Source organism: Danio rerio, chromosome 11 (genome assembly GCF_049306965.1).
Source record: "Danio rerio strain Tuebingen ecotype United States chromosome 11, GRCz12tu, whole genome shotgun sequence".
NCBI lineage: Eukaryota > Metazoa > Chordata > Actinopteri > Cypriniformes > Danionidae > Danio > Danio rerio.
The window spans coordinates 30,063,324-30,077,923 of NC_133186.1; the positions used below are offsets into that span (position 1 = coordinate 30,063,324).

General features: G+C 33.4%; 1 protein-coding gene and 1 long non-coding RNA gene across 5 annotated transcripts in view; one reads left to right on the forward strand and one right to left on the reverse strand.

Moving 5' to 3' along the window:
• The window catches only part of ece1 (endothelin converting enzyme 1), a 133,622-nt gene that overhangs the window by 33,561 nt on the left and 85,461 nt on the right, over positions 1 to 14,600 (reverse strand). Inside the window, exons 1-2 of one of the 4 annotated variants that reach the window (XM_068224225.2) lie at positions 10,119 to 10,274; positions 483 to 569 (exon numbers count right to left, since the gene is read on the reverse strand). In XM_068224225.2, the coding sequence (XP_068080326.2) occupies positions 483 to 569; positions 10,119 to 10,121 (90 nt within the window). In that variant the 5' untranslated portion in view covers positions 10,122 to 10,274. 4 annotated transcript variants of the gene reach the window in all.
• LOC141376624 (uncharacterized) lies at positions 4,002 to 9,475 on the forward strand. The gene is made up of 3 exons (XR_012387202.1): positions 4,002 to 5,177; positions 5,240 to 7,452; positions 7,807 to 9,475. It is a non-coding gene; the product is annotated as an uncharacterized lncRNA (long non-coding RNA).

Consider the following 14,600-nt stretch of genomic DNA (forward strand, 5'->3'; position numbering starts at 1 on the left):
CTCTGCGCTGGACTTTAGACCAGCTTTGAGGTGGTCAGTGGTGCAGTCTATTTCAGTTTCTTAAAATAGCAACACGCCAATAATGTGCCTTAACACACCTCCTTTTTAGACTAGCACAGCCATGAGTCCACAAAGTAGCGCAAATGAATATGCTATTAAAAGAACATGGTGCTAAATGTAAAAATGTATGTCCAAAATGTCAGTTCTAAGTTTTTTCTTTCTCCCACGATCATGATCCTTAAAGAAATAACTAAACTAACACTGCACCTACTAAAAGTAAACAGAAGTGTCAGACATATTAAAACAACTTGAACTGCGCTAAAACACGGAGGACGTTTGAAAGAAGGAGCATGAGGAAGTAACTTGGCACAGTGTTCTGGAACCATTTAATGTCTTATTTGGTTAAGAGATCCACAATACTGCTCTACACCTCAATTACAGAAATACTTTAAAGAAATATAGCCAAAGAAAAGAGTTCTCACCTGCATGCTAGAGGTGTGGTAGATCCCATCAGAACCGGTGTCCAACAGCTCCTCTTCCTCCAGCGTGGCCCGTTTATAAGTAGACATCTGAAAGGTCAAATGAAGAATAGATTCCCTTAGTGACTCCATAACTAAACCAAATCTCCTCTCCCAGGCATGTTTCACCAGCTTTTGGGAAGAATTTTCCTCTGGATTGCTATAAGGAGAAGGTGGTGAAGTTTAGATTTCCCCAAGGAGACACTCGGCTCAGCGTTTCAGTGAATGGGGTTTTCTCTTTCACCTCCTCCCAAGCCAAATTTTCCAACCCCCCCTCACCAATGTCAGCTACACCAAGGAAATAAGCTCCAAAGCATGGTCAGCTCGGTCTTCACAACAAACATGAGCTGGGAGGCGTTTAAAAGTGCTCTTCTTTCCAGCTCTCCTTGTTAGGAATCTCAAACAAGGGATTCCTGGGAAGCTTGAACTTTTTCCAGTGTGAGGCGACAAACACTAGCGTCAGTAAAAAGGCAGGAACTTGTGAAAAACAGGAAGGAGAGAGGACTTGAGGAACATACGTGAGGGTGTGTGTACATGTAGGAGAGAATGTGTGCATTCCACAATGGGCTTTCATTTAGGGCTGGGAGGGACCTGCTCGAGGTGAAGTCCCACCCATTCAGTTTTACCATTGGAGGATTCCTGAGCAGAGGGAGGGACTTGGGTGAGGCCACTCCCATTGCATGTTTTTAGCTGCCTTTAATAGTCACCTTATAGGTATGGCAGTGAGGCATTGCTGTTCCTGTCTGAACTTATAAAATACATGTTCAGTATAGGTTTTTAATTGCATATACTAATATTTGATGATACATTTGTTATGAAAAAAAGACAATTAAATTTAAAAGAGCACATTTACGTTAAAGAACTTTACGCATTTAGTTTTATTAGATGTTAATTGTTTTATAGTATAAATTTGAATGTAATATTTATTTTAGTACAAAATAATTAAAAATTAGAAAAATAAAATAAAATTATTTTAAATAAAAATTTAATAAAATAAATAAATAAATAAAAATAAATAAAATGAATGAAAAATGAATAATAAAATAACAAAAAAATAAATGAAAAAATGAATGATAAAATAAAAAAGTAAATAAAAATAATTTAATAAATAAAAATATAAAAAAATAAAAATAATAAAATAAAGAAAAAATGAATAAAAATAAAGTAAAATATGAATATTAAAATAAATAAAAAATGATTACAAATTATTAATAAAATAAATATAAAATAAAAATGAATTAAAAAAATTTATAAAAAATGAATAAAAATAAATAAATGAAAAATATTACAATTAGAAATAAATAAAAATATTAAAAACAAAAAAATAAATAACAAAAGAATATATAAATATATGACAATTAATCAAGTTTGTTTTGACATAATATGTGTGTACTTTGTTATTATAAATACAGACATGCATGCCCAAATTTAAGAAAATGTTTATTTATATTTCAATATAAAATATATGTGTAAACAATGTTTCTATGTATGAGTGTTTCTCAAGATTTCTCAAGTAATATTTAACAAACCAAGACTTTTTTACAGTATTTCACAATTTTATTTATTTGCTTAGTTTGGCTAGAATGAAATCCATTTTAAATAAAATAATAATAATAATAATAATAATAATAATAATAATAATAATAATGATTATAATAATAATGATAATAATAATGATAAAAATAATAATAATAATTACAACAACAACAACAACAACAACAACTCAAATATTATTTATACAATTGTATTAATATACAATATTATTAGCTTCCTTAAATGTCTAAATGGCAATTAAAGCTCAATACTAATATCTTGCAAATAAGAAAAACATAATGCACTGTCATCATGGCAAAGACAAAACACTAAAAAATAAAAAATTTTAAATACTATGTTTAAATGTGTTGGAGAAAAAATATTTTTAAAATCTTTACATTTTCAGAGAAGGCTAATGATTTTTTTTTGACTTTTTATACTTTCTATTTAATAGCAAAGTAATATTTGATAAATATTAGGATATAATGACAACAAAGGCAAAGGCACTGAGGAAATGTAGTAAATCCTTCACTAACAGCACATTCTCCTTTAATGTTAAAGCCAGCTGTCTATCAATAGGCCTCTCTGGCATCTGAACAGTTCGAGTCAGACGTGACACTCAAAGTCCAGACAAATATATTCACTTCTTCAAGCCAAACCACGTTTCAACCGCAAAAAACAGTTCAGACTCACCAAAGAACTTCGAAATATTAGCCACAACATGACCAGTAGAAACATATTCCCACTCAGGGCTGCAGAGTTTAATGTAGCGCATTGAATTGTCTGGCCAGACGTACTTCTTAACAACCTTGGCAGGGTAAATCCCTGTCATCTGATGACCCTGGCATGAGGGTACTAACGAAAGAGTTGAATTTCATCCAACTTTTGAAGCACGAAGGCATTCACAGAAAATATTTTGCGGTCTGTTGTGTAGTATCACTCGGAAACTGAGATTATCCAACTATCCAAGAGCAAACATCAATTACGCCTCCCCCTTACCCATATATAAAGCAACAAAAATATAACAAGAAAAATCCTTTACAAATAAAAAAAATAAAAAAATAAAAAAATGAAAATAAAATAAAAATCTAAACAAAATTAATTAATTAAAAATATGTAAATCAGTCAATAGGTGAGGCAGTGGCGCAGTAGTGCTGTCGCCTCACAGCAAAAAGGTCGCTGGTTCGAGCCTTGGCTGGGTCAGTTGGCGTTTCTGTGTGGAGTTTGCATGTTCTCCCTGCGTTCGCGTGGGTTTCCTCCGGGTACTCCGGTTTCCCCCACAGTCCAAAGACATGTGGTACAGGTGAATTGGGTAGGCTAAATTGTCTGTAGTGTACGAGTGTGAACGAGTGTGTGTGTGGATGTTTTCCAGAGATGGGTTGCGGCTGGAAGGGCATCCTCTGCGTAAAAACGTGCTGGATAAGTTGGCGGTTCATTCCGGTGTGGCGACCCCAGATTAATAGCCGAAAAGAAAAGGATATTTAATACAATATCAAATAATAAAAGCAAATAATTAATAAAAATTGTATTTATTTAAATAAAACAAAATTAAAATAATTTTAATCATTTTTAAATCTTATTTCCACTTTTCTAATCTCTTTGAAAGGCTAAGCGTGATGAATGCAATCTAAACAACCATGTAAGATTGACAATTATTTCTGCCAAAAAAAAAAAAAAGTAAAATCTAAATGTCACTTCCTGAGTTTTATTGGATGCTCCATTACATATACACAGTTAAAATTACAAAAGGTTATGACGACAATTGTTTTTATGTTACTTTAACTTTTCTTAATAGGTTAAGCAGGTTTTCACTACATTTTTAAAGGGATTGTGCAGAGTGTATTTTTAAGGCTTGGTTGGGTTTATAAGATGCAAAGCAATGTGTGCTCATGCTTTACTTGTAGAAAATAATGTTTTTTATATTTTAATGTTATTTATATATTTTACTTTAGTTATATACAGCTACTCAGCTAACATGAAAACAACTGTCTTATTTCCTAGTTCTTCCGAAAGTTCACTCTCAAGAGGCTCTGATTGGCCTGCTAACAAAAAGTGCTGTGATTCACAGATCTGCTCTACGTCACCAGGAAAAGCGTCACGCCCCTACAAAGTACTGTCAGTCAGAGTAGCTGTTAGCTGTATCAGTTTGAGCCTGAAACAGACTAATAATGAGAAGCACACAGCTGAACCTCAGGCCTGCACTCCAAAATAAAATCTGACAAGTGTCTTTTACATTTGTTCAGAATAAGCATGTGTAAGTAAGATGAAACTTTCACATATTTTTTGCAAGTTGGTTATTTGAGATGTAGAACGCAGGAAAAGTGGCTGCATAGAGAGACAATGCAGCACTGGTGAAGATTGTGGGTGGCACACAACACAATCAGTGGTTTGACGAATAAATATGAATTTGTAGCTAAATTGTTAACAGTGCCAAACAGCATTTCTCATTGTTTACGTCCTTGCAACAACATAACGTTAACACAAAAAATTGTGCATACAATACATCAATTTTAACAAATAAAAATACAAGTTGTCGCTCACAATCCACAGCTTCATTGGTTTGAGGAGTTTTAACCATTTAACAAATTGGGAGCGATTCTGGAAGCTATCCTTTGTCAAATGCTTGCTATATATTTTAGAATTCTCTGGAACATAATCAAAGTAAATTGTAAGCACTTCCTAATTTGGTATCCCAAATACAGAAACAGAATGAGCTCTGTAAAAATAGCAGCATTTTGAATAGGGTTGAGCGATGTCAACCAATTTGGCATTGTACGATGTCTAATGTGAAACATTGCGATGGATGATGGCATCGACGTCATAGATGGAGGAGAATTAATGATTTATGAATAATTAATTAATTCATAACTAATTAATTATTTGTAGCCTACCGTTTCAACTACCTGACCCGCATGGTCTCTGTTTTACCATTGTTATTATATAAATAAAGATATGTTGCACACAAATTACCACCTGTCAATCACTTTTCCTGCATGAGGTAGGTTGGTAAAAAAGGTGCACAACCAACAGTATCTGAGGTTTTCACTAAAATTACTAAGTACAAGCACAAGCAGTGTACTGATGCTGTGATGCGTTACCTGATAAAAAAAACAAAAACAAAGAGTCGTTAGATAGAGACAAGATTAATTAACTGTCCGACCTGGACTGCTCTCTTGAGCTCAAGTGAGCGCATGACAGTGTGTGTGGCTGTGTGTGTGTGATCACGTGATGTACATTTTCAGCGGACGGAGGGCTGTTCAGAAATGCTAGGTAAAACTCTGTGTGGATGTGGATCATTTTTGCTCTAAAATCCCAGTTTAACACTAAGATGTATTGGTGTAAATGGGGCCAAGTGTGTATTTTTCGCGAGCAGGTCTGCTACGGGGGTGGGGCGGAGGATCGGCGATGCCGGCTCAGCACCGTGTTGTCCATTGGCGATGGCATCGTCTAATGGCCCAACACTAATTTGGACGGCATTTTAAATTTCTCTGCTATAACATTACAGCGCCTCTAGCCATGCCTCTTTGCTGCGCGGGGTGTATGCACGTAATAAATGCACGTAACCTGAAGCGTTTGTGATCTCACTAACCCAGATGTATTTTTTCTAGACATCAAACTTCGTTCTCTGTAGGCTTTGCTAAGCTGTAAAAGCCAATAACAAACATATTGAACTTTGAGCGTATTACATTCAGAGATGTTGTTCGTTCACACATCTACATTACACATCAACTAAGTGTAAAATATTATATCGTAGTGGAACATAAGTTATGCAAAGTTTAACCTAATGTTTTTTGTCAGTTTGATTGATACAAGTTGTGATGACTTCACTCAAAAATTGATTTTTACTTATTTAAAACCAAAATTAATACAATTCTTGAGTTTTTGGGACAACTTAATTGTTTTACGATAAACTTAAATTTGTAAAAACAATTATGTTAAACTTAATCAATTTGCGTTGGGACAACATGAAGGAATCATGTGGAACCCAGCATTTTTACAGTGTAGAAAAGATCATCTGATTCAATATAAAACGCAGCAAACGCAAGTTTTTTTTTTACAGTGTAGAGTTTATGGGAACTGACAGAAAGTGCTTGATATATTCATACATCTTCTTTATATTCATTCAACACATAGTAATGTGTCTCTGGGCATAATTCTCTATAAACAAGCCAGATTTAAAGACACTTCCCTGGCAGGTTTGTCCCAGCAGATGTAAAGTCATGCATCTGCCAACATCATGTCAGCAACCAGCAATGACAATAGACTCTTCCCTTTACATGGCTTTCCAACGACATTAGTCACCAAGTATCCGGTCTGGGGCTTTGGCTTGGGGGCCTTCTCAACCATCTGTCTGCCCTTGATCGGAAAAAGTGCAGGTGTACAGAAACGCCCAAGCACTGATTCTGAGGATAGATTGATAACCTCTTTCCCATAGCCTGCAATTACTCATAACCGATCTGGGAGCAATTCCTGCATTCTACACGTTCACAAAAGAAGTCCGGTGGAGGGAATAAAGGAAGTTGGAGCCGGTGAAAGTGTAAAAAGACACAATACAAAAAAATATGTGAAGATTCCTTGAGCAAGTCTCAAACGCTGCCTTTCAGTGAGGTCGTAAACCACAGCTATGAGTCAGAAATTCACTGCTGATCCTGTGAACCGTCCAATTGTTTAAGGCACGAAAGCATTTCTCTGGTATGACTAAAGCATTTGTTGGTCACCGTGCTAATATGTGATGGTGTATGCACACTATTTGCCAGTACGTGCATGTCATTTTATGAGAATCTGACTTGAATTTGGTCTTAGTATATGTAATAGGGAATAATTATTTTTAAAAAACAGAGCATCAATGTTTTGATCTGAATGTGATGCGGAGGAAGCACCTAAATAAAGAAGCTTGTTTGGTAACTCTTGACAGAGGATCTTATGACACACTGCTCGTGGTCATTCCCTGGTGGAAAGAGTAACATCATCCTGTAACCCATTAATACTGTCAGTAGCTGAGAGAGCTAGCGTTTAATTTAGCTTATATTACACTCAGACCAGGCACTAAGATATTGAGGACTTTGGTTTGAAATCTAATTATCGAATGCCCTAGGGTTCTTTTTACACCTGGTGATAAGACACATTTTCATCTGTCTTATTACAAGTTGATGATGACAAATAAAGATGTAAATTGTAGGCATAACAGGGGGGAGAAAAATCAATAAAGCATTGTATCGCAATAGTTTATAAAGTGATACTATATTAATACACTAGGTATTGGATTATAAACTCTTTCAAGAATTACTGCGATTTGGAAAAGTTGTGGGTTTAAAGCTGCACATATTTTCTGTAAGACCATTCCTGCGCTAGATGCACAATTTTTTTTTGTTGTTATTTAAGTGTTTTTACGACTATTTTAGTTTGTTTTTTAGGCCAATAGTATCTTCAGCAGAAAAGGACTCTCCGCAAAAGTTACTGGTCAGCCAATGATTCAGCAAACATCTGAAAAAAATGCTTAAACCCCAAAATCCAAGCATGATATAGACCCGAACAGTGCAGTAGCTTACTTTACATCACCCCAACAGTCCAAAGACATGCACTATAGTTGAATTGAATAAACTATTTGGTCTTAGTGTATGTGTATGCATGTATGGGTGTTTCCCAGTGCTGAGTTGCAGCTGGAAGAGCATCTGCTGCGTAAAACATATACTAAATAAGTTGGTGCCTCATTCCGCTGTGGCGACCCCCAATAAATAAAGGGACTAAGCTGAAGGAAAATTAATGAATGAATGTTTACTGTTCCAAAATATTATAAATGTTTCTTAAAATAAAATGTACTGTGTTCAATATGGAACAATTGTGTTAATTTTATTATTATTTTTACCTGCAGCATGCAGCGAGTTAGAATAAGCATCACTGTTTTGGAAATTTGTGATTCAGTCTGTATCTGGGTCATGGCACCAAGATTGTAGTAAACTTCGGATCCCAAATCAGAACACTCGTTTCAAGCAGAATTCTTTATAAAGAACGTGTTGGTTGTTCTGCAGTCAAATCGCATCTTCAAGGATGTGTACAAGGTACTAATTTGAGCAGTTTTGTGCGTGTATTACATATGCTTTAATGGTGCATTATGAGAGAATTGTAAATGAGATAGATAGTTAAAAGAACCTGTCCAGACACTGAACTGCCACCAACCCAGATCTAATCAACAAAAGAGTTTATTCTGCCTGAATGGGCCCACAGTGAAAAAAGCACCGTCATTGAAACACTGAATGATGGTCATGAAGTGCTTGAAAAAAATGGTTAAATGTCTTGAATTTGTTTTTGATTAAATTATATTTTGAAAACCCAAATAATATATATAAATTATATACATTTTATTCACACAGCGAAAAGGTAACCTTAACCCTAAAGTAAACACTATCAGTATAATGTTAATTAATAACAAGTATTTATACTTATTATACCTTTCATAAACTCCACCACAAGTTATCTTCTAATTAAGAACAGAAAAGAAGTTCAAAAAATGTATGTATTTATTATTATATTACATATAATAAAAAAAAAAATTGTAGAAATACATTTACTGGGTTGAAAACTTTTCCAAAAGTCCTGGCTTAATGTTTACCAAACACTCCTCAAAATTATCTCAGGGTTAACAAATAATCCTGGGGATGAAACGGTATAATCTTTATATTATTTAAACACAGATTTGCAGTGTGTGTGAGCATTTTCCACCACAAGTTCACATATTTCTCCAACACTGAAAAGACTGTTTACATCCCCATGCACATTGTTTCCACGACCGTTCAATACAAGTAAATGCGAGGCAGCTAAATTTCAGTCAGTTGCTTAACATCTCATCATAACATATTCACATTGCACTTTTGTCACTGCATTTAATACCATAAAAACTGTGCCCTTATCGGGAGCAAGATTTCATAAATAACTAATTTCATGTTGCAAAAGTTGCAAACTCCCCTTTTTAAATGCTAAGAGTTAAGAGATCCTTAAGTCCACACACAGTTACTCTTTTTAACAAAACAAACCTGTACTTCCTGTACTTCACCCATGAAGAAAATGTCTAATGTTGTCCAAACAATAAGTAAAGACAGAATCTTGTGGTGTGAAATATAGAATCCCGTTCTAATAAAGAGTTAAGAAAATAAAAATGCACAGAGGAGAGGCCCAACAACAACATGCTGCTCTCTGCTCTGGAACGCATGACAACATGAAGTCTCATGATAACGACAAAGGTCACAACTTATGGCGTCAGAGATTCCCCGGTGCAGTCTTCCTCTCTAGGATTACACTACAGATAAAAACCATAACCCTCAGACAACTTAATCTCTTGAGGAAATTGGGAAAGACGTGGCAAAACGTAATGCCACTACACATCTTGTAATCTGTCTACCAGGTTTTCTGGTAATGCTTGCTGTTACTTGACCAAAATACATTTAATATAAAGTAAATTACACATAAAATATGTTCAATATTATAAATAATGTAATAATACTTTACTTAAAAGGTATATGTCCTTAATACAAACATCAGCTAAGCTCAGCTAAATGTCTTTGGTTGTATGTTACAAGAACATTTCAATTGGCATAGTTTTTTATATTAAAAACACTGAAAAAAATGAAAGAGGTGAAGGGTCTTAAGAAGTGTTTTAAGCCATTTGTAGTCAGTACAGTTGTGACTTTGTTGACTTATGAGAGACTTTTAATAAATTATAGCTAATAAGTAACTTCTGTGCAAACTAACAGTGTACAGATTAATTTGTACATTAATATATTCACACTAATACCATTTCCAGGAACTTTTATTTATTATTAACCTCAGATAAACACACAATCTTTGCATTAATCTGTGGGTTTTGCTTTACCAGAATCATTCAAATAATCAATTTATTTAAAAATTACTACGGATAAACATAATAAACATGTGTGTACTAACATTTACAGTTACAATTAGTTAGCTCGAGGTGAAAATATATACAACTTTGCTTGAGCTAATGTGGGAATTCAGGAACATGCCAGCAGCTGGGTTACTTTGACAAAACAAGAAAATGTTCAGTTTCCTTACCATAGCATGTATCTCTCTTCTCTCTCTCTCTCTCTTTCTCTCTCTTGCTAGACAGCTGTACACTTTCTGGTGGACGTATTGTATCAAACGACGTCAAGTCAGTCTATTCCCTTGTTGACTCGACGCAGCGTGCACGCGACTGTACACAAGTTCAACTGCGAGACACTCGTCGGGATTATAATAGTAACTTCAGTCAACCAATCATGTTCCTGAAGCAAGTTCCCACGTTTAACTTTTGACCAATAGTATTTCAGCTGTGGGCGGGTCTTGATAACTTCAGGACTTCAGGACAAACACTGATAACAGGAGCTGGAAAGAATCACGTGAATTATCTTGACAATTTAATGACTAATATTAATATTAATATTAATATTAATATTAATATTAATATTAATATTAATATTAATATTAATAATAATAATAATTTTTTTATTATTATTATTGTTATCAGCTCTGGCAGTTCAAATTAAATTTGTGTACTTAAATACCCCTTTTCCTGAAAATGTATTATGATTATGATTATTATTATTATTATTATTATTATTATTATTATTATCATCATCACCATCATTATTGTTGCTATTAGGCCTATTTACTCTTTTAATGGAAGATATTTAGATCTAGAAAGGTTTTAGAGAATCTAAAAGGCTCAATATGAGATAAAGCAGGTTGAACATTTTAGCCAGTAAAGTTTCCCATTTGTAAACAGAACATTTTCTTTTATATTCTCTAAATTGTTATAAGAAAAACCTCCCTTATATATAAATGACTTTCTCCCTCATGATGCCTCAAATTTGATTTCCCATTGTACAGATGTTTTTACCGATTAGACATATCTACCTTGAATTTGAAAGATTCCTGGAGAAAGATTTAGGCATTCGAATTACCAATGAGGACGTGAAAAAGTCTATTAAGGTCATAAATGCCTGTTCTAACTCAGTCAACTACTCCAATATAAAGCAGTGCATTAGCTACATTATTTTAGGGTTAAGCTTATCAAATTCTACCCCTCCATCTTCTCTTATCGGGTCAGGGGAGATGGGAGGGGGGACAAGCGTGCCTAGAGCAAGACTTGACTTTCTGATAGCATTGCTGGCTTCGAAGCCACCTGGAACACCTTTTTTAATGTTCAGAAATAACAGTTTAAAGGTATGACCCTGTCATTGTTTGCAAAATCATCATATTGGCTGTGCCCACTGGCCTATAGAAATGTATAACATTCTTTTCTGTCTTTATAGTTGTTATTGTTTTTTGTTTTTTGTTATTGTTTTTTGTATTGCTCTGTGTTGCTTTAAGGTCAAAATAAAAATATAATATTTAAAACAAAAGTCTGCAACACATAAACTTGGGAAAAGTCTAGATTGTGAGATATAAAAATGTTTAAATAAAATGTTGTTATATCCCTTTTATTTATTTTTCATGTCAGAAACTGGCTTCCTTAAATAAATAAATTCCTCTATGCAACTTAGGCAAAATTGTGTGAATAAATAAAGATTGCACAGACACTGAATGCATGGTAAATAAAAAAAGCAAATAATCACAAACTGAATTCCCTCTTTGCCTCTCCTCCTTAAGCTCCTGGTTAATATATATATATATATATATATATATATATATATATATATATATTACAGTAATTAATAGATCGAATTTCTCTTTTTTTTCTGTCTTTTGTCTTTTTTTTTTTCTTGCTTTGTTTGCCTTCTCTTCTCTGGCTTCATGGTTGTTGCTTTTTGTATTGTTCTGTCTTACTTTAAGGTCAAAATAAAAAATATAATATAAAAAAAAGTAAGAAAAAGAAAAACCTCCCAGGAAAACTCTGGAAATTTTTCAGGAAATCAAAACAATAATAATAATAATAATCAACCAGGAATCATCATGTCAACATTAGGAAAATATAAGCAGGGTAATATATGTATGTGTGTGTGTGTGTGTGTGTGTGTGTGTGTGTGTGTGTGTGTGTGTGTGTGTGTGTGTGTGTGTGTGTGTGTGTGTATTATTTATGATATATCTTCTGGAGAAAGTCTTTTTTGTTTTATTTCGGCTAGAATAAAAGCTTTTTTATTTTTATTTTTTTTAAAACAATTTTAAGGACAAAATTATTAGGCTAATAATTCTGACTTCAACTGTAGATTCCAAAAATGGTCAAAATGTAGGCCTATCTAGCTGGCCCATTGGTATTTACCTGGAGTGATTTGTTCTTATTTACACCGTGAACTCTCAAGAACAGCAGTCACGCGCTTCAAGGTAACAAATAATAAACAAATAATCAAATAAAAGATTCATTCACTCAGGCTAAATGACTCATTTATGAAGTAAACACTTTAAACTAGGAGATTATAAGAAAAGAATAGCTTTCATGTCTGACTGCATTAGCTCATTAAAAAGATTACAGTCTATTATTGGTAACTAATTTACGCAAAACGTCATTCTTCACGTGAAGTTATGATGTCAGCATTTAAGCTGGCCTATTTCTCGCTAAATGTTCTGTGAAAGGCTTTATGGGGATTATTGCAAGGCCATAGGGTTTTCACAGCTGGAAGTCACGGGTAGGTAAATAATCACAGTAGCTACAGAATAGGTCAACTGCCGATTACTGGTCGTTGAACCTTCAATGGCGGCGATTGTTCTCTGTTGGGCGATCAAGCGCATTGTTACGTTAATAGTGACATCTTGTGGTTAGTTTAAGCAAAAAGTCGATCAAGAAACTAAAGCAGACACAAATGTGAATTTAGGTACACTCACACTTCATTAGCACATCAAAACTGAAATGCTTGAGTGATATTTTTTAATTTGAAGAAGCCTCAAGCGACCTTATTGTTAGTAAGTGTGTAAAGACTTGCAACTTTTTTTGCCCAAGAGAAACACTGTTAATGAATGCTACATCATATAATGAGACACATGAGAATATGGTTGGTGCATGTTTATTGCTGTTTTATTGTTTTACTTGCCCGTTTTTACTTTATGTTTAGCTTAATTTCGTAAATGTAGTTGTTTTCATTTAAAAAACAACTATAGAATCAATTAACCAAAAAATGGTCAGTTTTAACTTATTTAATCTATATAGAATTAAGAAAGTTTGAAAGTTATTGTACAACTAAACTTCAAAAGTTTAACGTTGCACTGATTTATTTATTATAACTTACATTTTATTGAAATTCATTACACATTTATATTTAGTCCTATTACTATTTTATAGTGACGATACAGTGGCTCAGTGATAAGCACTCTCACCTCACAGCAATAAGGTCGCTGGCTTGAATCTCAGCAGGAAGGGCATGCGCTGTGTAAAACATATGCTGGATAGGTTGCTGGTTCATTCCGCGGTGGCAACCCCTGATGAATAAAGAGACTAATAAAGATTGAATGAATGACTTCTTCATAGTCTGATTAAACTTAAATTTTTTACTTAAATCCTCAAACCCCTTAAAGGTCACCTGAGCCACTTTTAAAATTCACACTTGAAAATTATAAATAACATTAGAGCTTCCAAGTATAATTTCAGGTTTAAAAAAACAAAAAAGTTTTTATTAATGTAATGTAATAAAAAAACACCCCACTACCCTAAATAATAAGATTACTAATTTATTTTTCAAATTTTTAATGCAGTTTTATTTTTATTATTATTATTATTATTAAATTTATTATTATTTTATTTAAGATTTTAGATATTATTTAAATGTATTGAAAATAACAGTTTTTCTCAATTGCTTTAGCACATTTTTCAAAACAGTCTTAACATTCTCTAAACTGTAAGTGCAAATCTCAAAAACTGTTTGCTGGAACTTTAGAACTTTATTGCATATCAGCAAAATGTATTTACTCCCCCAAAACATTTCAGTGTTACATTTAGCTTGCCAGTATGTATATATATATATATATATATATATATATATATATATATATATATATATATATATATATATATATATATATATATAAAGAAAATGTTTTGAAAAATTTACTAGGGGGTTGGGGTCCACTAAGTGGCCTAATTAAATTTACATGATGACATAAAATGATCTAAAATGGGACAAAACAAGCATAATAATCAGACCACCCGGAAGAAACCCATGCCAACATAGGGAGAACATGCAAACTCCACACAGAAATGCCAACTGACCCAGCTGGGATTCGAACTAGTGGCTTTCTTGCTTTGAGGCAACAGTGCTAACCACTGAGCCACCATGTTGCCACTTTATTACTGATTTCTTTATTGTAACTTCTATTTTATTGGAATCTATTCATTACATGTTTATATTTAAGTCTATTATAATCTAATTAAATTTAAAATGTCAACTTAAATCTTTACCCCTTAACGGTCACAGCACTTTTTAAATTCATACATGAAAATTACAATATATGTACATTATGTGTATGTACATTAATTTGTAAGTTTAAGTTCAGGTTTAAAAATTAAATAAAAAAGTTTGATTAAAAATGTAATGAAAAACATGAAGCGTCCCACTGTCCCTATTAACA